Source organism: Eublepharis macularius, chromosome 2, assembly GCF_028583425.1.
Source record: "Eublepharis macularius isolate TG4126 chromosome 2, MPM_Emac_v1.0, whole genome shotgun sequence".
Lineage (NCBI taxonomy): Eukaryota > Metazoa > Chordata > Lepidosauria > Squamata > Eublepharidae > Eublepharis > Eublepharis macularius.
Genome location: NC_072791.1, coordinates 204,211,455 through 204,236,081, shown reverse-complemented (window position 1 = coordinate 204,236,081; position 24,627 = coordinate 204,211,455). Strand labels below are relative to the sequence as shown.

Here is a 24,627-nt window from a genome sequence, read left to right as displayed (position 1 = left end):
TAAAACCTTCCTCAGGAGCCAACCCAAGTGCAATGCACACATTGTTTACACAGTCTGAATGGCTTAAATTATTTGAATGAATTCTGTGAATAATTATATTACCTGTCACCTTTGCTTGTTTTTCCTTACTAATAAATATTATAAAATCATATTTTAGCACAGTACAGGCAAACAACCATTTTGCTGTTAGCAGGTGGGGGAAGCCAGGCAGCCACCAGTGAGCTGAATTATTTGCACGTCTGCAGCTGATGGCGCTAGATTTGAAAATGGTTTAATTGTCCAAGAAATATTTAGGGCCAAATCACAAGTGACGCTGATCTGAGATCAGCACTCTGGACATTTTTCTTTGACTCAAAAACTCCTGCAGCAGCCTGGGGTGAAGAGAAAGTTTAGATTAGGAAAATGACACAGCAGGAAAGATCTGTTCCTCTCATTCTGGTGTTCGAGGAAATTGGGAGCTCCATACAATTGCAATTTAGGAACAGAGAGCATGTCAGGAGCTTTACCATGCAATCCTAAGCAGAGTTACTCCAGTGTCATCCTATTGAAATCAATAGGCTTAGACTGGAGTAAGTCTACTTAGGATTGCATTGATAATCACAGATCTGCACTGCCCGTATTGAATATACTATTTACATACTTTTTAAAGAAGATAAAAATACAGTTTGTTCTACATTCTTATGTAAATGGATGCTGAAAAACCACAAGAAGTCTGAAGGAAATGTTTGGTACTTCTAGTAGGCCCTTAAAAAAGAGAGGGTGCTTCAGAAGTGAAGTGCTCACTTAGCAAGCCCATCCTTCAAGCAAGCAGCCATAAATAGCATCCATATTTTAAAACGAATACCAAGCTCACGGGGCATGTCGATACCATTTTGGATGTGCTATGATGTGCATCCAGCCAATAAGATTTCCACCGCACTATTAGGCACCTGACGAGCATCAGTTCCGCACTGCAATCAGAGCTGGTTCTGACATTACTGCAGAGTTCCATACTCTTTTCACTTTCATTAGATCCTTCGCCATAACTTTTTAAAAAAATCCATAACTTTTTTTTTAACCCAGACACACAGTCTAATATTATTTCCATTTTTTCTAGTATCATCTGTAATAGAAAAGTTGTTTTTAATTTGCACATTTCCTTGGCTTGTTTTAAGTGCGTGTCTTCAAAACATCTGCTTGTGAAAGGCGAAAAGGCCATGTTAAAAGGTCCTCCCGAACGCACTTGCTATGGACAAGAGGAAGAAAGAGGTTTTCTTTCTTTTCCTTACGGTGTTTTTCTTTATCCCTCTTGTTTTTTTTTGTGAGCCCTAACAATCAAAGTATTAAAACTTTGCCCTACTCTCTCTTTATTATCTATTCTCTTTTTCTTGTGTAATAAAATCTCAGCAGTTGTTGTCACACATCCACCTTCCATCAGTCTGTAGCTATGACAGGACAGCTGTACCAAAAAAAAAAAAAGACTACAAGACCCTGGATAAACCTCTAGGGCCAAAGCCGGTTAGTGTCTGTATAATGCGCACCAGCATTAACAACACTTTTCAGTGAGTAGATAGAAGGAAATGAAGAGATCAGTTCAGAGGACCTACTTTTCTCCACCATGTTGACATTCTTCTGGAATCGGCATGCAGTGCTGCCCTCATGGAATTCTTACCTTTTAAGGCATTCAGTGCACTTCTGCAACCACCATTCATTCAACATTTTTTTTTAATTTTTCCAGTTTATTCAAAGCATGATGTCCTTAAACTGAGCATGGCACACCAAGGATGTAATCTTTAACTTGTTCATTAGGAAAAGTTCTGTCTGAAATTAGGGGGAAAGTACTTTTGAGTAATGGAAAGTACTTCTGAGTAATAACAACACTCAGTACTCAGTACTAGAGATGGGCACAAACAGCAATACGAACTAAAAAAAAACCACAAACAGCCCAATATGCTGTTCACGAACAAGCTGTTCATGAGGCCCCATTCTAAATGAACTGGTGGTCGTTGCAAGCCTCATTCCTTGCTGTTCGTTGCTGTTCATCAAGCCAGACAGTCTGGCACCTGCAATCAATTCCCTTGGCAACTTAGGCAGGGATTGTCTGAACTCTGTCTGAACTCCTGCTGTTGCCCTGGAAACCCCAATCTAAGCCCAATTTAGCTTGATAGGCGGGTCTTCCTTCCAAATGTGAACTGGAGCTCCAAATTTGTTACAAGAGGAAAAGACCAGGGGGGAGGGGGGCTCCCAGCTCTGGCTTTCAGGGAGAGACAGCTGCTGTTAGAGAGACAGGGTGAGTGAATTGGAGCTTGAATTTTCTTTGTCTGTGGTGGGATAGGGATCTACCCAGGTTCCAGGGCTGCTGCCAGGCTCTGGAGCCAAGCTATTATATATTATTGGTACATTTCCTGCTGCCTGCTCAGGTAAGGTTTCTGGGAGTGGTGCAGTAGGGATCTTGATGGCTGGAGGAGAGCCTGCTGGCCCCCACGAACAATGAACATGTTCGTGACAGGATCATGTTCATCAGTGTTCGTTGTTCGTGGATGATAACGAACACCATGTTCATTTTTTTCTGTTCATGCCCATATCTACTCAGTACTGTTTAAATGCATGCATAGCTTTCTCCTCAGACTAGGTTCTCAGTAGGAGAATTGGGAGCTGTATCGGGCCTTCTAATGGTGCAGAGTTATACTCTTCTAAGCCCATTGGCTTCAGTAGACTTAGAAGGGCATAACTCTGCTTAGGATTGCACTATCATGGTCTCAGTCTGCATTCACCTCCGTTACGGTTCCCTTTTCCATCATATTGCCCATGCACCATTCTTTGGCATTGATACGGCATAGGCATATTTATGTATTTCAAATATGTCAGTCCTAGGAAACATGGCAGTAAAACGCAGAGTCACAACAGGAGTCCATAACAGGCATATGAGAAAGAGAAGGTAGGTTAGGCAATTGAGCAATGCTGCTTTAATAACAAAGGACCCTCTTCTCTTAATTCCTCAGCTGTAGGCATAATGTAAAAGGACAGTGCACGGGTCTAAATTGGACCTGAATTTTCCACTAAGACTAAAAAGAAAAGCCACAGCAGCTGCAGCGCTTTGGATATATGAACCGTCTCTTTTGAAACAAGGAGATCCTATTTCATTTATCCTGTCTGCCAAAAAAAGAGGCTTAAAATTGCTGTATTGACGAAGCTTTTTAAAGGGAACTCTCTTGCTGATTTATGGGTTGTCCAGGACTTCCCTTTGCCCACAGATATAATCATTTCACATTTTAAGTACGAATTATGTGTCCCAATCCCTACCTTTTAGAGAAATGGGCAGCTCTGGCTAGGTAGAAATGAGTTTCTTGGTGGCTTTACACAGGGGAAGTTGAGACTGCTTCAGTTTGTGATAAACTGATAATGGCAATTAGAAGTCTTTGTGTAAACGGTTCGAAAGCAGCAGCTAGTGCAGAATGCGGTGGATAGACTGTTGGTCAGGGCCAGCTATTGGTAGGGTTGCCAGCTCCAAGTTGGGAAATTCCTGGAGATCTAGGGGGTGAAACCTGGAGAAACTGGGGCTTGGAGAGGGAAAGGACCTTGGCATGGCATAATTCCATAGAGACCACCCCTCAAAGTAGCCATTTTCTCCAGGTGAACTGATCTCTGTGGCCTGGAGACCAGTTGTAATTCTGGGAGATCTCCAGCCACTACCTGGAGGCTGGCAATCCTAGCTATTGGGAATATGTGACCCCAATATTATAGCAACTACATGGGCTTCCAATCTGCTCCCAAGCTCAGTTCAAGTGCTTGGGACTAGGTTATCTGAAAGACCATCATCTCCCATACATTCCTGCTCTGGAGTTAAGATCACAGGAAGAGGCCCTCCTGACTGTCCCATCAACTAAAGAAGCTTGGTTGGTGGGTACATGAGAGAATCATGGTGGCAGCCGCATGATTATGGAACAGCATCACCAGGGAGATGCCCCCGGCCCCCCCTCTCTCTAGCTTTTGGAAGCAGCTAAAGACTGTTTTATTTAGGACAGCTTTTAAAATGCGGGTTGGATTTTAACTGTGTTTTAATTGCTTTAACTCTGTTTTTAACTGTTTTAACTTTGTTTTTAACTGTTGTTTTTAATATATTTGTGTTTACATTTTGCTTTGTAAGCCGCCTTGAGCGTCTTTGGAGAAAAGGTGGCAAATAAATAAATTTAGAAATGCATTTTAAAGCAGGGGGAATTATGTATAATTCAAAATGGCAATAATAATAATAATAATAATAATAATAATAATAACTGCACTTATATACTATTCTAGACAGATTAGTTCTTCACCCAGAGTGGTGAACAGGTTAGTGTTATTATTATCCCCACAATACAGCTGGGGAGGTGAGGCCGAGAGGAGTGGCTTGCCCAAGAATACTTACTGAGCTCATGGCAGTAGTGGCATTCGAACCAGCAGAATGCTGATTTGCAGTCGAACCACTTAACCATGGTGCTACAGCATGTTTATTCTGGGATTCTGTGTTTATGTGGACTATACTTTTAGTATTTGGTATTTATTTAGTATTTTTCCCATCCAATCCCAACGATTCTTCAGAGAATATGCTTGCCAAATTTTATCTTCATATCAATTCTAAGGAAGGTTAGGATGAGAAACAATTGCCCCGATTCCGTGATTTCTTGGGATACGATACCATTACTCTGCCTGTGAAACTGAAGTGAATGGAGAAACCTGCTTTATTGAGATGTTCCATAGATACATTAGAGCTCTACATATGTCCTGTGATCAGAAAATATTGCCTTGCAAGTTCCATGTCTGCACAAAAATTTGCACCTAAGTCTCCTACATCCAGACATCTGGTGCATCCACTAACAGTGTATTTTCACCAAGAGTATTCAAAATCAAACAAGTTTAGAATAAGCAAACATACTTTGCAATAGTATCCTCTTCCCAACCACATAGAAAGCTAAAAACCTGGCAGCGATTGTCTAGCTTATGTTTATTATTCTAAAGACAATTTCCTATGGACAAAGGTTAATGAACATTTTTTTTCCTTTGTCTCCAGTTCAAGCTAGATCTATACAGGATGCCCTCTTCCTCTCTCCCTTCCTCTCTATTTTATTAGAAGCTCTCCAGCCATGACCACTTTCTGTTTCCTTTTCTTCATTTTTAAGTAGTTATCCTGGTGGATCCTTTTCCTTATATCTGAGTAGCTTTGGCTTCTTTGAAAAGGACCCAGGGATCCTTATCACCCTTGCAATGAAGTTGTCTCCCATTGTCCTCTTTTGCATCCCCATCTCAGTGGCACAGAAATCCTCCTCCTACCCATCCTGGGGTAGGGAGGGGGAGCTTCTCTCCTACATATGTTAGATTAAGCCCCTCAACAAGTTGCTTTAAAGTGCTCTTCTTAGTTGCCTTGGGAGGGTTATGTTAGCTAAAGGCAGGGTATACATTAAATAAGTTATTTGTATAGACATGGGCATGTATCCAACCATCCAGAGACCTTCTGGAGGAGGACTTTCCCCCCTCCTACTGTATCCCATTGAACACCAAACCTGAATTTTTGTTCTGGGGGTGGACCTTCAGAGCCAGTTTACAGGGAAAGCGAGGGTCCACACTGGAAGGGGAAATCCGTGGAAATCTCTATATCGTTCCAGTTTTAGTATACGTGCTGCCAAAGCGAGCATGGTCAGTCGAAACCTCCACTCCCTGTTCCAAAGTGTCCTGAATTCTTCAGAACTGTCCGGTTGGATACATGCCATGGGGTCTAGAACTAATGAAAATTAAAATACTATTTGAATGTAGATTTATAAAATATGCTGTCAGAAAGTGGTCGAATCCACATTCACCCATTACCCGCATGTTTATCGGATATCTTCCGTTTGCCTCCAATCCACGATTTTTTCCTCTTTGTTCACATTCCTGCTTCCAATTCGTCTTTCTCGCGCGTCCCTCTGGTCACGCGGCCGCTCGAAAACCGCTTTTTTGGGCGGGACCTTTTTTTCCCGCCCATTTTTTAAAAAAATTTTGAGCGCACTTTTCCGTTATTTCGATCTTTCCTTATAAAGAAACATCATTGAAGATAATGTTGCCTCTCTTTCCCCCACTGACAGCACTGATGGCTCTCTCCCGTTTCTTTTTTGGAAATTTGGAAGCATTTGGGAAGCTTTTGTGGGCATTTCCTATGCAGGACAGTTCAGTGCCTGAATTTTACTGAAGTTTCACTTCCTTGGAGTGTCATTATTTCGATATTTCATAATTTCGATATTACAGTAATAAAAAATAAAAAAAATAAAAAACAGTTAAAAAGGAAGTTTCGCGAGTCCGTTCTGAGGGTGGATTCACCCCAAAATGATTTTTCAAACTACTAGATTTGATTCAGAAACAGCATAATCAATAAATCCAATGCTATGAAGTCAAAAACAGTCTTTTGCAGACTACGGAGCACTTGCAAGTTGAATCAGCCAATAGGAACTCTCATAACTGCTGGAGAGACAGGAAGGGGGGTGGTTTTTTTAAAAAACCACGTAAATTGCGCATTGGCCCGTTCACGGCCACCGTGAAACTCCCGTTGAAAACCTGTGACCACATATTCGGGAGAAATGCGAATGAAATGCGTCTGTTTAATGAGGTAATGTGACCGGCACTCGGGATTGCGTGGGGAATGCGGGGAACATGCGACTTAGAATGAGTAATGTGGATTTGACCAGTGTCTCGTTGCCCTATAAGCTCAAGCAGATATAATTTTGTGATGATGTTATATTTGAAATGGCATTTATCTCTGTGGTTTCGCAACACAATGCTAATTTGCCAGGAAAGTTCAAGAGGCAGTTCGTTCCTTCCCAAACACACACTATGAAAGCCTGTAGAGGTATCAAATTCTCTAATGACCTCGAGTTAAATCTCATTACTTGCTAGCCGACAAACCTCATCTGTCTTGTTGAAGTTCAAAAATGACTACTCAAATGGCAAGGCCAAAAAGAAAGCAGGCTATGGGTCTTCTCAACAAATGGAAACAAGGATGCTGAATAAATTAGGATTAGGTCCAAAGGACCACAAATAGAACTACACTCACATCATCGATCTTTTACTACCTTTCCCCTTTATGATGCAGCCTGATGCATTTCTCAAAGGTGGCATTTCCCCCCAAGTGGAAGACTCCCAGGAACCAGCATAGGATGCAATGTGGGGCTTTGCAACAGAGAGAACATCCCCCCCATCACCAATTGCACAAGTGATATTGCACTTGCCAACGAAGACTTTGGATCCAGCCCACACATTCCAGCAACTACATTTTCTGCAGCCTGATCTACAAATAAAATAGGAGAGTAAAAACTACTTTCCACATGTTTTATAATGTGGGAATACATTTGCAACTCACTTCAACATTTAATAGCATCATGCGGAAGGGGTTCAATATGCAACAATATTGTTGGGATAAATATGGCCAAGCTGTATGTTCATGGGTGTTTCTTAGTGATGAACATGCAATAACAACTCTCACACAATATTTTTAGATATGGAACTAATTTATTTCTTTAGACATATACTCCCAGCAGAATAAATAGTTGCCCAATGATGGGTCAATTTTTTTTCCTAAATATGATCTCCATGCTCGGAAAAAAGATATGTGTGAAGCAGTCTATGGGTGTTCTGATACAACTTTATGTTTTGCCTATATAAGAGGCTAAATCAGATTATGGACAGATTCTTAATTGATTTCTGCCTGTTATCAGCTTTCTGATATCCAAATCTATTTGCATTGTTTGTTGATATCCCATCCATTGATTGTATTGGTCTTACACTGCGTAATCCATCGTGAGTCTCAGAGCCAAGCTACAAGTGACGCCTGACACAAGTTGGACACTTGTCAGCTTCCCTCAAGTTTTGATGGGAAATGTAGGCGTCCTGGTCTTGCAGCTTGGTTCTCCGACTGCTGTCCAATGGACTTTTCAACTGTCACTTGTCCAACATTCCGCCAAGCTGCCTACATTTCCGATCAAAATTTGAGGGAAGCTGACAAGTGTCCAACCTGTGTCAGGCGTCACTTGTAGTTTGGCTCTCAGTGATTAAAAATGGATTACAAATAACATTAATAATAATACTGTATCACTGTCAAATTTCCTCAAAATGTTCTGACTTCCTTGCAGCTCAGGGAATCATTTAAAGATCTCAAAAAGAAATTCAACAATATGAAATTCAACTACAGCAAGAAAACCGAGAAAGCGCGAAATCTGAAGACATTGAGAATTCAGATTCAGCAAGTTGATACGTATTCTGAAAAAATGCAGGTAACTATTGTAACGCTTGAGATATTGCATGCTTAAGATTTCTCCCACTTGTACACTGAGATGATTGACAAAATCAGAGATTTCCCCTGTTAAAATTAATGTAACAGAACAGCAATGGCCACATATTCTTTTCTCTTCAACCATTGGCTTAGAGCATTTAAGTTCAAAACTGACTCTTTTGGGGGGGTTTGTCTGCTTTTCTTCCAAACACTGGAAGCTCATCAGATAAACAGATGACGTAGCGAAACAATGCCTCACTTGACCTTCAGAGGGGAATTTAAAAGATTTTAGCTTGATGGGAGCTGTAAATACTCATGGCACTGCAGCAATGTTTATTCCGACTTTATTTGTTTTACATGTTACACAGAATTCATTTCTTACTGAGCTGCATGTGCAAATTTCTTTTTTTTAAATGCCTACTGTCCTCTGGAACAGGTTTTGAGAAAGAAAGCAGAAAATCTAAAGACAAAGACCATAGAGTGCTTAGCAACTCAGCCTACCGACAGAGCCACCAGCCTCTCTCAGTCGATCAATGAATTAGAGAAGCAGCTCTGTGAATTTGGCAAGATTATGGAGGATTACAAACAAAATTTAGATCTGATGGAACACCTACAGCAGATGATGGAAGAGGTATTAATGCCCCTTTTTAGCTGTGATAAAGGAACATTTCTGAGATGTGGGATAAGCATACATTCCCATTTAGTATCAGTCATTGTGTGCATATTGTCCATCATTTGGTAGAGGAGCCATGGCTCAGTGGTAGTGAATGTAAAAGGTGCCAGGTTCAACCCCTAGTAACTGCAATCAAAAGGATCAGGTAGCAGGTGATGTGGAAGACCTCTGCTTGAGACCCTGGAGAGCCACTGCCAGTCTGAGTAGACAATGCAATACTAAGAAGAGTTACTCTAGTCTAAGCCCATTGAACTCAATGGGCTTAGACTGGAGTAACTCTCCTTAGGATTGTACTGAACTTGATTGACTCATGGTCTGATTTGGTATAAGGCAACTTCATGTGATGACTGGGGGTGCTTAAATGGTTACTGAAGCTTTGTAAAGTGAGCCTGGAGTTGGATGACTGTAATAGTTCCCATCCCAACATCCCATCCCAACAGCAATGAGTAGCATTGACTTGCATCTGTTGGAAAATGGGAATTATAACACCATGGTTGTTGTGGATTTTCCGGGCTGTATCGCCGTGGTCTTGGCATTGTAGTTCCTGATGTCTCGCCAGCAGCTGTGACTGACATCTTCAGAGGTGCAGCACCAAAAGACAGAGATCTCTCAGAGTCACAGTGTGACACTAAGATGTGACATAGTGTCACATCTCTCAGTCTCAGAGATCTCTCAGTGTGACACTGAGAGATCTCTGTCTTTTGGTGCTACACCTCTGAAGATGCCAGTCACAGCTGCTGGTGAAACATCAGGAACTACAATGCCAAGACCACGGCTATACCGCCCGGAAAATCAACAACAACCATCGTTCTCCGGCCGTGAAAGCCTTTGACATTATAACACCATATTTACTTAAATACAAGACTGGGTTTTTTCAGTATCATCAAAAAAGAGGGGTCATATTATGTTTGCATTCAAGTTAGACTTAGTCCAATAATTTTTTTGTGTATGACATTTTTAAGGGGTCATCTTACATTAAAGACTGGCCTCCTTTCGAGTAAATACAGCATATACTTATTTGGGGGCATACAAACATTCATCGGGGATTCACATATGACTGTAGATGTTAATATTCACCGAATTCTGGACGTTCTACAACTTAATAGAAGAACAAGTCAAGCTTTATGTGCTTCATTGAACTCTAGTAGTGTTCATCAATAATTTAACAGGAAAAAATGGTCAAGAGTGTTACTGTTTCTTTTAGTGTCAGTTTTGGTCTGAAGATGCGAGTGCAACTGTAGTTAGAGTGGAAAAATATTCAGCGGAGTGTAAGACGCAAGAAGCAGTAGAAACTCTCTCCAAGCAATTCAGCAAATTCATTGAGCCTACAGTTCCTCAGCAGGAAGAAAGAATTCAGCAGATTACCAGCCTTGCTAAAAAGTTATATGGTAGGAGCTCATTATATGGTATGTGTTAAAGGGACGTTCTTGGGAAATAAGGAAAATGGGACCTTACTAATTTCAGGATTCTTCCCCCCGCCCAAATAAATGGGGATAGTCAAGAAGCTTTACCTGGGTTATACAATACTATAAAGAGTTAAGCACTGGGCAGCAAAGCCATGAAAAATATCAGAGCTTTCACATTTCAAACCCATCAAAATTTGCGTTTTGCCTTTCAAACGTTTATTTCTTTGGATTTAAAGCCATCATTTCTGAATCCAACAATTCATAATCAAGAAAAAGAGCCAGATCTTAATATCTATTAATGGTTTGTAGTACAATTATACAGAACATAAGTACAAATTCCAAAAATTCTTCCCTAAACCTGTCCTTACCTTTCTAATACAAGATACCTATAGCCTTTATTGACAAGAGCCCTGTGGTGCAGAGTGGTAAGCTGCAGTACTACAGTCCAAGCTCTGCTCACGAGTCATGACCTGAGTTTGATCCTGGCGGAAACCGGGTTCAGATAGCCAGCTCAAGGTTGACTCAGGTTCCATTCTTCAGAGGTTGGTAAAATGAGTACCCAGTTTCCTGAGGGTAAAGTATAGATGACTGAGGAAGGCTATGGCAACAAAAAGTCCGCTAAGAAAACATCGTGATGCAACGTGATGCATCGTGATGCAGCGTGCACAGGGGGACTACCTTTACCTTTTCTTCTTTATAACCTTTATTATGCATATCTTGGGGTTGGATCCAGACTAAATTTTTCATTGGCAGAATGGAAACTTCTTGCCTCCCTCATTCAACTTATCTCCTTGAAATGCTGCACCTGGGGATCAGAGGAATGAGGGGGGTCTGCAGCAAGAAGGGGGAGTCAGTGGAAACTGCCAATTTTGTCTGGGTCCAACCCTTGAACTCCTATGGCAAACAATGCTGACTCCAATCCTATAGATTCTTATGCTGTGGGGTCACATGAAATTTCTTGGTCTTGTGCTCATGTAGCAATAGTTCCTGAGAAGTAGATAAAAACTGTCTGGTATCTAACCACAGGGACTAAGAATTCTGCTAAATAGAGACCACAGCCTATACGACAAAAAACAACATTTGTAAAACACCTGCTTCGAAAAGTAGATACAATGGCTTGGATACACCAGTAATTTTCCTCTCACAGAAGGCACTTCAGTCAGTGGAATTTTCCTCTCACAAAAGGTACTTCAGTCAGTGGAATTTTCCTCCACAGTTCCACTGCAGCGCACTGAGGGCACAACTAGACAATATAGCATCCCTGAGGAGAACCTGGGGATGCAGCAGCCATTTTCTCTCAGAAATTCTCCTGCTTTAAAAATGCCTGATCCTGCTCAGGACCATGGCACAGAGGGGAGGAGGGGCTCCTGTCTCCCCCTCCAAACACATACACTATTTTTAAAGAGCCCAAACCAAAATGGAGTGGGGGGAAGATGGGAGCTCCCCTCCATGCCTCAATCCCAAACAGGATCAGACCCTCATGACATTTTAAAGCAAAACAATCTTGAGGTCTTCATAATGCTGCTCATAGGGGATGGGATGCTGAAGAACAGCATGACATGCAAATTGGGGGAATCCGCAAAAATTGCTCACTTCTTTCCACTGGCAGAAAATTATTGCTAGATCTAACACAGCATATTTCAGTCTAATGGAACTGTACTGATTTTACCCTTGCAATTATTTTATACTACAGGTTTTGAAGAAGGAATGAAGTATGTTGAAAAAATAACAACAAAACACAAAGAGGTTCTTCATTCCATCAATGAACTGTGTAGTTCCTTAAAAGACCTTCAAAATAAGCTTGGGGTAATGTTTTTTCACCTTTTTTTTCCTACTGCGAATGAGCTGCAATATTTACAGTCCAAGTCTCTGTTTCTGTGCAAGCAAAAAGTACTTATGAGGAAAATGTCAACTGCTACTGCAGTCTCCTGGCGTTTCACAGTGGAGGACTGGAGCAGTCTGATGATCATCAGTGCAACTGCGTTTCCATCGATATGTCAGGAACAGCCATTGTTGCCATATGTGTCATGGCGATAGTGTGCAAAAATATTTTACACTGAATAGAATGGAAAGCTGGCAGCTACTGATAGGACTTCAGTTAGGTTGGATACTAACAACCTATTCATCACATTAGAGAGAGCCAGTTTGGTGTAGCGGTTAAGAGCGGCAGGATTCTAATCTGGAGAACCAGGTTTGATTCCCTGCTCCTCTGCTTGAAGCCAGCTGGGTGACCTTGGGTCAGTCACAGCTCTTTCAGAGCTCTCTCAGTCCCACCCACCTCACAGGGTGATTGATGGTTGTAAGGATAATAATGACACACTTCGTAAACCACTCTGAGCGGGCATTAAGCTATCCTGAAGGGTGGTATATAAATAAATCTTTGTTGTTGTTTCAGTCACTCATTTTACCCCAAACATGTACAAAAAAAAAAACACTTCCTTGATTTTATCACCATTTAGTGGGACCATAAATTGAAACTCCCATATGCTGCTATACAGATGAGGTAGAATTGATTCAGAATACCGTGACCGGCCCGGGTTCTCCAGGGTTCCCACAGAGTTCTGTGAAACCAAATAAATAGGCTGCAATCTGGGAAAACAGTTGAGATGCACATCAGCATCTTATGTCAGATAGCGGCGGCAGCTTAGTCTCTGGCATTCCTGAAGACACAACTTTACAATTTTGTAAGTATCTGACCATCATTCACACCTACCGAAAAACACAAAAGCTTGTTGCACTTACGCTCCTCTTTGTCTGTCATGGAGGTAGCCCTCCGCTGCACAGAACGTGTTCCCCTGATGCTAAGCACATTCCATTTGTGTCTTTCAAGGAGCCAAAAACTGCCTAATATGAGAGGAACTACACTGTTCAGCAATGGACAAAGAGGAGACACAATTAGAAAGAAGGCATAGGATGCATGTTAAAATTCTGCAGTTGGATTCCGCACTCGGGGACAACAGTGAGGCCAAACATATTCAGCATAGCAGCACCCTTGACACTGGGTGGCCCAGTGTCCCGGAGGCTAGGTCCCTTTTGAGGTTGCCGTATGCAGAGATGCTTTGCACCAGACAGGAGTCCTTGAAATATACAAGCCCCCTATCCACCCATTCCACACATCTTGCCTAGCATAACAACAGAACCAGTTATATCAGTATAATCCAGATTAAGAATTTTAAAAATTACACCTCAGCCAAGAAGAGGCAGACTTTGATTAGCCTCATGAATATAATGGTTGTTTATAACTAGCTATGTGGCTAGGAAGTCCATATGCACATCATAGCTTTTCAGAACCCCTCCCCGCCATAACTTCTTGCATTGCTGAAAAGCCATTCCTAAAGATCAAGGATCCATCTGGAGGAGCATTCAGCATGGTACAAAAGGATGCAGCAAAAGGAAAAACTGAATACCTCCATAGGAATAGGTAAAAGTACCTTGAATGAGCAAACCAATGTCTTTGAATCCTAACACTAAAATCTTCAGTATGAGGCAGGTTCATATGTGTTCAGGCTCCATTTTTCTTGTTATGGTTAGCTAACATAGCTCTTTGATTCATTTTAACAGGAAGACCCACAAAAGGGGAAATCTCCAGATTCAGGTAATTTTGCTGGAGAACAAGAAACAGAACGAGAGCGGCAGAAAGAGAAGCAAAGTGTGAAAGAAAAGGGAAATGAGCCAAAAGAACAGGTTTGGAAGCATTTTCTGTCTTGACTTTAAAAGACCGTTTTCACACACGCAAAGCCTCTGGAAGGTCGCACGAAACTCACAGCACGAAGCGTCTTCCTAGTGCAATTTCCCGGCATGATCCCGTTTAATGGCACAATTTCTGATGTCATCGCACCTGTGGAGAAATGCCCTTTTGCTTTGTGGAGTTAACTTTCTATGGGCTGCAGAGGGGAGGGGCCAGTCCTGGAGTAGAATGTGATTGGAGGAAGAGCGAGTCAGTGGGAGTTGGAAGTTGACAGTTGGTGGCTAAGGAGTTAAGGGAGAGATGGCTCTGAAGGGAGATGCAGATCTAATGTAACCCCAGGTATCAAAGGGTTGGGCCTGCCCTACACAACATCTAATTAGGACATGAGGGAGATAGAGTAGGGGTTTGTGTTTCTGTTTTATTATTCCTTCTGTTCACTGTATATTTGCCTGTGTATAGTTAGAAGTTAAATAAATGAGTTTTGGAATTTATGAAGGAAGAAAGCTCTTCTGTTCCACATAGTCCCCCAACTGCTTGGGCCCACTAGCAGAGGAGGGAGGTTAGTAGGCTGTCCCGCCTAACCAGGACCCACTACAGGGACAGTGGTGGCAGCAACTACCCGGAGACAGGAAAGGGAGACAGCCCCTTCAGGTGCCTGGCCAGAGGTGAAAAGGGAGGGGTAGGCAGAGCGGGGTCTACCGGTGGGAGGAAAGGCCCCGTTTTGCCAAAGCACCATTAAAGGGGATTGTGCCGGGAAATCATGCTAGGAAGACACTTTGTGCCATGAGTTTTGCGCTATCTTCTGGACGTTTATAGGTACATGTGAAAATGGCCTTTGTATGAATGAAATTGACCAAAGTAATTTACTGTGCCGTCCTAAAGGGTTACACCCTCCTTAAACCCATTGATTTAGAAGGGTGTGATTCTGATTAGGATGGCAATATATTGCCAATAATACTTACTAATTTATTAATATTGAACAGTTAAGTAAGATCTCAAACTGATTCAGCTTAATCTCCTGTAACAAAACAAACCTTTGAACAAATCTGTTTGCCTGCAATTCTGGCACTATTCAAATGTGTTTAATTCTTAGAATTTTAACACTTGGGGTAGATTACTCCCAATCTTAAGATTTCAGTTAGCAAACTACGTGTAGCCTTCACCTCAATTCATTTTCAGTCAATGCAAACAGCCATGCTTGAAGGTCTTTATTCCAAGATCCCAGTTGCTCAGTGCCTCTGCTTGTGTGGAGGCTCCGACCCAGAAGACTTGTGTCACTATCTGCTACACTGCCCACTCTACACATCCCCTAGAAAGAAATTTCTAAGTCCAATCTTTGCCAGTTTAGGCTCCAGACAAGATAATGAACACATCGTTGCCGTATTAGCAGATGTGGACCCAGAGACCTCGTATAAGGTCGCTCTTTTTGCCCTTGAAGCTGCGAAAATTCGAGAGAAGGTCGTGACAGCACAGGGCTGTCAATAGGCTGCAAGCACAATAGTGTAACTCTTATAGTGTTTAATTCAGCTTGTATTGTATATTTTATCTGTATTGTCACTTATATTTTTGCTACTGTTTTATCGTTTGCAATGGCCTTTGGCCCAATGCAATAAATCTTGAACTTGAACTTGATTACAACCAATCTTATTATTTTATAAATGACAAGTTGATACCAGAAGAGCGTTCATATAATTGTCAATCTGAGCTGAATTTGGAGTACGGAATTAGGGTTGCTTCGGCCGTAAGTGTTATCTTGGTTTTCCGCATTTCAGTGTATATATAATATATGCAAATTATGTGCACGGGAATCACATCCCTACCAATTTCTGCTCTCTGGAGGATGAGTGAGCTGGCCCAAGAGGATCAGTGTTAGGGAAACAATTCATGCATATCAAACATCCATACAGCATATTTGTTCAAGCATCCAGTTATGGGAATCAGTTGCATGAGGAATCACCCATCTGGAAAGCATACAATGATGGAAACAATCTATCTTATTCACTGAATTATCAGCTATCTGGGCAGACAAATTTAATGTCTTCCTTGTATCTTCCATTTATATTCTCTCTCTCTCTCTCTTTCTTTCTTTCTCTGCATTTAGATGGAATCAAACTTGTTAACTGAAAGCCTTATTATAACTAAGACGGAAAATTCTAACACCGCTTTCTCTACCAGCACTATAAAGGCAACAATATGAATTATAATTAGCTTTTCCCCCTAATTAGATTTCTTTTATAATATTAATGAGTCAAATCCTCATTTTATCTAAAATATTGACTCGCAATAAGATCCAGAGCAGTTTCTAAAAAGTGAGGAAAACAGAACTCTATTCTAAAGTGACATCGTTATGTTTTCTAACAATAAATGGATGTAATTAAAAATGGTTCAGTTATTTATATCAGTGTGGCACAACCATGAGGGTGTTGGACTAGGATTTGGGAAGGCCCAAGAGAATTCCCACTCTGCCATGGGGCTTGCTGGGTAACCTTGGGCCAGTAACCCCCTCTCAGCCTACCCTAGGATAAAATGGGGGAGAGAAGAATGATGTGAGCAGTTTCGGGTCCCTGTTGGGGAGAAAGGTGGGGTATAAATAAATTAAATAAATAATATTTTAAAATTTAGAAATAGCAAGCAAGCAACCAACAAAATTTTGCTGGGTGTACATCTGTGTTAATGTGTGAAGTGGCTCTCAGCAGGAAAGATGAAGGACCACGGTTGGGGGATAGAGTGCACTGTGACTCGATGGAAAATCAAAAAGAGTCCAGTAGCACCTTTAAGACTAACCAATTTTATTGTAGCATAAGCTTTCGAGAATCAAGTTCTCTTCGTCAGATGCCTGATCAAAACTGGGCAGATACAGTGCCCAGTTTTGATCAGGCATCTGACGAAGAGAACTTGATTCTCGAAAGCTTATGCTACAATAAAATTGGTTAGTCTTAAAGGTGCTACTGGACTCTTTTTGATTTTTCTGCTACAGACTAACACGGCTAACTCCTCTGGATCTGTGACTCGATGGGAAGCCAAGAAAAGGCATGACATTTCATTTACTTATACCTGAAGGCCAGAGAGAACGAGGCAGAGGAGGAGAAGGGGAAGGAATGCAGCAGCTCCTTCATCTCTTCTTATATATTAATTTAGATATTTATACACCATTTTCCTCCACAATGGGGACAAAGAGAGAGAGGGCAGACCTGATTGGCCTTTAAGCACATGCATGGGATGGGCTGCCAGCAAACCCCTGGGAGAGAGCAGCATTCATTTAGATTTTTGTATCTCAGCTTTCCCTGCAGTGGGAACTCAAAGTAGCTTTACAGCATCATTCTCCCCTCCTCTATTTTATCCCTGAAACGACACCCCTGCAGATAGGTTAGGCGGAGAGAGTGACCTGCCTAAGGTCACCTAACGAGCATCCATGGCACAGTGAACCTGGATCTCCCAGATCCTAGTCTGACAACTCTAACCACTACACTATGCTGTCTCTCTGTCTTTTTACACCGAGGAAGCAGCTCCCTGCCACTCACTGCTTGCCTTGTTCCCGGTGGCGGACCTACATTTTTGGTGCCCTAAAGCTTGAACTGTTATGAGGGCCCCTTTTCAACCAGCAACAATAGGGCAACATCCAACAAAGTCCAAAAGGCCTTGCTACCCTTGCTAGGACCTCAAGGCCCAAATGGCAGAGAATGGGGTGATGGGGTGGAGCCCTTGAAAACGGGCCATACAGTGAGCCCCTTAGAACTGTTAAGCTGTTCACCAATGAAGGATTCAAGGATCCAGCTGCCCAAATGTAGGCTATGGATAGATTCTGGAGAGCTCAGTGAGCCCATACAGCTGGGGGTTTGGGAGCTGCAAGCCCCTGAGAAAATTTTGAAATTTGACCAATTACAGGATCATTTCGGGACCATGTAAAATGAGTATTAGAACATATTTTAAGTACTTCAACCCATTGGCTTATGATCCTATCAGTAAAATAGCCTTATTTTAATAACAAAAACTCCATCAATTTTGTTGAAAAATTCACTCATTAAAAAAAGTTACCTCATGGCCCCTCCAGAATTAGAGGCCCAGAAGCTTAAGCTTCATTAGTTTCAGAGTAGACCCACCCACCCTGCTTGTTCCTCCTTCTCCCTCCAGGCCTCATGAGAGTCATGATGGCCCACTTTTTGGTTCCAACCCAGTCTGAGAATCACTGGTGCAGAGAAATTATAAACTAAAGCTTTGTTATTGATATCTGGCAGTGGGTTATATCTGTGTTAGCCAGTTATGTTCTTGTGCTTTCAGAAGTGAAGTTACATAGAATTATGTGAGGGGTGAAGCAAAAATTAAATTCTAATTGTTTAGCGTTGTTCAGTCTTTCTCTCTTTCCCTTTCTGTTTTTTAAGGAAGAGAAGATATTGGCTGATATTTCAGTGAGTTCTCCAGCTGGTGAGGATTTTGTTCCACAGGACACAGACCTCTTGCCCCCCACCAAGGAGGATGGCTTTCAGGCAGAGCTGCTGGCAGAAGACGTGCCCTCTGGAGATGAATATGAGTGTATATCCCCTGATGATATCTCTTTACCACCACTTTCCGAGACGCCAGAATCCAACCTTCTGCATTCCGAAACAGAGCTGGAAGAGCTCCCTCCTTGCTGTAGTTCACCTACTCTGCATGTCAGCTCCTATAGCGTGCAAATGCAGATAAACGCTGGCAGTAAAAGAATGAGAGATGAATCTGATCCCTTAACCTCTTCTGCTTACGCTGACATGCCTGGTCACAAAAAAGAACCTATGTCCGATCAGCCAGGAAGATTCTCTTCCTCGACCCTAAGTTATTCGAAACGCAAAACGGAATCCCCTTTCGCTCACGATTCACCCGAAGTGCCTGACGCCAACACTGTTCCCTGCATGCCGAAGATACTGCCTGCCTACTGCATGAGGAGTGAAGTGTGTGAGACCCACTTGCAATGCCATGAGGTCCGCAGAAGCATGACAGGAGCGCAGGGACAATTGCATGACAGAAATAACTGTACTAAAACCCAGGATAGGCTGCATGCTTCACCCAATGCATTCTCAGGTCTCCTGTTTCAATCAGACGCTACCAGAAGCTGTCAGAGGCAGATGGTCACCCGAGAAGAGATTAAAAGTGTATCTGAAAAGAACAGCATGGTCAGCCTATCTGGACAGGCGCCTAACTTCTCCAAGCTTCTGTCTAATGTAACTGTCATGGAAGGCTCTCCAGTGACTTTGGAAGTAGAAGTAACAGGATTCCCAGAGCCTGCAGTGACCTGGTGGGTAGCTTACAATGAGAAAACCTAAATATAAATAGAGAAACCCCCCTTTCCCAAGCCACATATAACACTGTACCAATCTGGAAATGAGAGCAACCCATTTTATATCTCTCCCCATCTCCATATGTCTCTTCTTCCAGCGTCCACTCTATAGTCATCGTGATCTGTATTGTGATATTAGGCCTGGATTATCCTACCACACACACTCGTAATTCTCAGATTTCAAAGTGACTAAAGCACATTTTATCCAAAAATTTTAAAAGATGATTAAAGACCACTAATTTCCAATAAAACATTCCAGTTGCTAAATGAGATGAGTAGAGTTAAATTCCATTTTTCTCTCATCAGCGTGGTTGCAAGTCAATTTACCAACAAAACAGAGAAAGAACAACCACGCAACCCAAATCCCTGTACAACTGGTTCTGCATGCCCAAAGAGACTCTGAACTCATGTTTCTTAAATGACAGCTCCGAGGGTTGCCAGCCAACCAAAAAAACAAATGTAGTCTGGCTAGTTCTCTCTCTCTCTTTTTAAAATGCTTTGAGCCAGCTGCCAGAAAAACAAGAGGCAAGGCCATTTTCTCTCCTGTCAGCCTTTTTGAAAAAAGTTGTCCTACTTAGGTGAATAGAAAGCTCTCGCCCTGAACGCCACAAAACAAACACATAAACAGCTAGATTCTGTTGCCAGACGCACTAAAACTGCAGGGGGTTGTCCAGCCCCTGGCCATGTTTTGGTTCTATCCCAATGCTCCCTGCTCAAGTAGCAGCTTGCCAAACGTCATGAGAAAGCCTCTTTGGAGACTTCTAAAAGCAGTTTATTGTTTTTATTATTTGTGTGAGATCGTGTAATTCAAGGGGAAAGTCTGAAAGTCCTCCTGAGCAATATGTTCCCAGACTTTGGGTTTGCCTAAAGTAAGTCAGACCTTATCCATAATGCTTTGCTGTCATTATCTCTTTAATTCTCACAATAATGCCAACAAGGGAGGTCAATAGATGTTCTATTTAAGAGATAAGCAACGGGGACTGACATTGACAACCCTCCAAAGACACACATTAAAAAGCATACTTGGAATTATGACTTTTTATAAAAAAAGCTCACTCACCCTCTCTATACCACAGGGACCACTGAATTTCAAATGTTCTTTGCTGTATTCTAAAACAAACAAAACAAAAAAGCCCAACAGCCTCACTGAATGTCCACAGATAGTTACCCAGTCCTCTGGATTTAGTCCACTGCTGTGTCCAAGACCTCCTAGCGCGCCCATGCCTAAGCTGTGATGTGAACCCTGAATTCAAAACAACAAGTTGAGAACTGCCCTTATCCCTTGAGAACATGGAGCAGCAACACCACACACACACACATATATAGCTGTATCCACTTGACAAGTTTTTTGCTCTGAATTTCACCCCCCACCCCCAACTCACTAGGGCTATATGGCAGTTCAAGAAAAGGCACTTTCCAAGAGAAATGCATCGGCCACTTATGGTCAACAACTTTAATGTTAGTGACCTCTGCTCTAATGTGCTATAATATAATCATGAAAAGATTTTTAGAAAAGTCGTAGAAAGGATTATGAAATGCTTTCAATAAAGAAACCAGAGGGACAGAGATTCCCATATGTTTTAATTGAAAAATTCAGCCTGCTGGGCTTATGTTGGGGAAGGTATAAGGATGGTTATCTTTTGAATCTATAAATCGAGGTTCTATCCACACCGATTTTCCACAAGTTGCAGAGAAGGGAAGCATCCACGATTACTTAGCTAAATAAAATTCAAATAATTTTGAAGCTCCTATCTCATGTCATCGCTTATTATTACCCTCCAGTTCTCCTGAACATGGCAGCGAGTTCTTTTGCAGCTATTTTTGGGTCTCCGTTTTTTGCAATGCCTGGCATTGTACAAAGAAAGCAGAACTGGAGAGAAACAGAAACTTTTTTATATTTGCAGAATATGTGTGTTTATAACAACGTTGGAACCAGGAAACTAACACATGTATAATAGAATTTAATAATCAGAATGTAACTGAAAGGCATATGAAACAAATCTAGTACTGTGTTGTGCCTGGGTCACTAACCGATTTGTAAGGTTTTTGTTTTTAATTCCTTACACTTCATACTGGGACACTGTTGCTGTCAACTGTAGGCAGACTTAAAAACTTAGACCATTTTGTACAACTTTTAAAAAGCAATTTGTTCAACTTGCAAACAAAATAAACTTACAATGGAATGATCTTTCTCAGCACTATGCCAACCTTAAGAAGAAATATTTACAATAATTGTTATGTTTGTCAATGGCAGCATAATGTATTTTACATAGAAAAGCAACAGGATGCATATATCTAATAACCTAACCGAGTATGTAAACAAACAGGTGTCAGAAGGGCACATAGTAAAGGTTGCCAAGGGCTACCTCTTGGTGTTAGTCTGTTGTAGCAAAATAAAACAGAAATCCTGTGGCTCCTTAAAGACTAGCAACATTTGTTTTACATAAGACACAGCTCACTTCTTCAGATATGTGAAGGAAAAAGTCAAACAGGGAATTCTTAAGGGAAAGATTACCGGGGTGGAAGGGGAACAGAATTAGCTTATCTGTACTACCACTTATTTGTTTTCCATGGAAAGATATCTCATCAGTGGGTGGTAGGAAGGAAAAAGGGGGGTGGATAGCTCTTTCACCCCCACTCTGCAGCTCTAATCCTTGTAATCAGCATTTTCCATCTACATTTTGTCAACTTGACATGTTGTGGTTGATAAATAGGTTCAGGTAGGGGTGAAAAATCTACAAAAGTAATTGGCATTTGTGGCGTAAAACTTTTCCTTTTACGTTTCCCAGCAGATCAGCTGGTTTTATAATGTCCGTCCACTTGCTGGGTTCCAATGACTTTCTATTCCCCTCACCCAAATGAAATAAATAGTTAACGGGACATGGGAACCAAACACCAGGCACACAAACAGTATAAGATTTAATAATAGAATATACTCCCCCATGAAAATAACATGAGCTGCTGCCATTGAGGTTTGGCTTTCTTCTCCCTTATACCAGAATTAACTAGGGATAACATCAATTGATTCAGAAGTCAACTCTTGTCTCCTCTTTTCTGACTTGTTTGAGTAAAATGAATATTTCCGCATATAAATTAAATCCAGGACCTTTATGGAATTAGCAGTCACTTCGGGGTCCCTCTTGAGAATAGATGCTTCCAGACTCATCTCTTTCCTGCTGTTAAGGCTTTCTTCTAGTTAATGACAAAGGCTGATTTGAATTGTGAGCAAATCTATTTCATCTTTTAAAATATAGAGAGGTGAGAAGCCACTGCTAGCAATTGCCACTGCTGCTAATTTTCTGTCACAGTCTTTTAAGAGGCTGTTCAACATCACAGATTATTTTTGCTTCAGAGACCTTTTGTGTTAACCTGACTTGAAAACTGACTCTCTGCTTCAGGTACAAGAAGGGCCAGAAAGTGACTGCAGATGAGCGCTTAAAGCTCTCACACAAGGATTCAAAGTATACTTTGCTCATTCAGAAGGTGTCTGACACAGATGCGGGCCTCTATGTGGTTCGGGCTAACAATTCTAATGGCACAGTCTCCTCCAGTGCCATCCTCCATGTGAAAGGTAATGGGCCACCTATAAAAAGAATAGACTGGATAATATTGTGTGCCCTCTACTTGACTGTATCACTTGCCTACCAGCTGTTCGCTTAGCACAGTACACTGACTTTACCGGACTTTTTTAACATTTCACAATCGGAGACAACAGCAAAGGGTCGTCTGCTTCCACGGCATCTCCTCACATCACGTTGCTTGTGTGATTCACTCTGAAAATAGTGCTTTCAATATTAACATCACAGATACACTGGATGTTGTTGCTCCTTAATACTAATCTTATACAGGGGGAAAGAAAAATGAAAGAACTGCTTTTACGCATAGTGATTGGTTTGCACATATTCAGTTCCGTATGTGTACTGTGATACATATATATTATGGTTGCTTTACCTTTTATCTGTTTGAGTTTCTGAACAGATTTTTCTAATGTACATTTCAAGATAGCTCACTTTTATTTCTTGAATCCTTTGACAGCATACTGTGTAATGAAACAAACAACATTTTATATTAGAATTTATATAATATATTTCAAGCATTCAAAAGGCTACAGAAACCATTAACAGTAATTCTTAAAATAGCCTTATGAGGTAGGACGGTATTATTATCCCTATAAGGGAGAGGGGGTGGGGAAAATAAAGCTGAAAATATAGCAGCATTCCTAAGGCTTCTTAGTCACCATAATTTAGGAGACATTTGCATTTAGGAATAAACTGAGCTATCCTAAGCAGATCTACTTAGAATCCTACTCAGGTCTATTCAATTGAACTTAGGGCCAAGCTACAAGTGACGAATGACACTTGAACGGCAAGTGGATTGAGTGGAGAGCAAGTGAACAGGGAGAAATACACTTGCCGTTCAAGTGTCATTCGTCACTTGTAGCTTCGCCTTTACACTCAGGAAAGGCGCATGGCTCAAATTCTACACTACTAGCTTTTGCCAATTTTAGATGACACCTCAGTTTGTCAAAGTAACAAGGTACAAAAATGATTTATACAGGTGATTGCTTAACATTTTACTTTGCTCTTAAAAGTTTGCCTAAGACAACAAGCAATTCAGCATCACATTTAAAAGAATGAAAATGCTCGTGCCCGGTATGGTAACATATAAAAAAAAATATGATAAAGTATAAAATAAATAAGTATATCCTCTTAGACCAGGGGTCCCCAACCTTTTTGATTCTGCAGGAACCTCTGGAATGTTGAGAGGAGATGGTGGGCGCTACACCAAAATGGCTGCCGCAGAAGGCAGAGCCAAACCTCAAATGGCTGCCAAAGGAGATGGCACCAAATGGAATACCTCCATCTTCAAACCTTCTGGAAAGAAGGAAAGCCTGAAGGGGAGATGGAACCACACACTGACTAAAGAAAAGCCCAGGTGTTTCCCAATCCTCCTGATCTTCCAGTGAAAAGGCCCTTTCATTTGAATGAGGGCAGCCAGTAACAGGCCTCACTCACTTCCTGAAAAGCTTGGCGGGAGCCAAGAGAAGTACTGATAAGTACCAGGGTGCCCACAGGTGCCACAATAGGAAACCCTTCTTAGATTATTAGAATAATGAGGAATGTTAAAGTGTATAACAGACAAGGAATTTACTTGGAAGTTGCACTTTTTATTTTTGAAAGATAGGAGCTCCTGCAACAATGTGTTATTAGGGTTTATTGCCTGTTAAACATAATATCTTTGATTTATAAAATAATATTTTTTCAGTTTCAACAAAGGTAAGAAAAGAAATGACACTATTTA

The 24,627-nt window shown here is 41.4% G+C and overlaps 1 protein-coding gene across 1 annotated transcript in view; it reads left to right on the top strand.

Moving 5' to 3' along the window:
- CCDC141 (coiled-coil domain containing 141) overlaps positions 1-23,188 on the top strand; it is a 147,275-nt gene extending 124,087 nt beyond the window's left edge. The window contains exons 18-24 of the mRNA XM_054971148.1: positions 8,112-8,252; positions 8,688-8,882; positions 10,129-10,312; positions 12,024-12,136; positions 13,892-14,014; positions 18,398-19,284; positions 22,725-23,188. Of these exons, the coding sequence (XP_054827123.1) occupies positions 8,112-8,252; positions 8,688-8,882; positions 10,129-10,312; positions 12,024-12,136; positions 13,892-14,014; positions 18,398-19,284; positions 22,725-22,986 (1,905 nt within the window). The 3' untranslated portion in view covers positions 22,987-23,188. The remainder of the gene's footprint in view (positions 1-8,111; positions 8,253-8,687; positions 8,883-10,128; positions 10,313-12,023; positions 12,137-13,891; positions 14,015-18,397; positions 19,285-22,724) is intronic.
- The last annotated feature ends 1,439 nt before the right edge of the window (positions 23,189-24,627 follow it).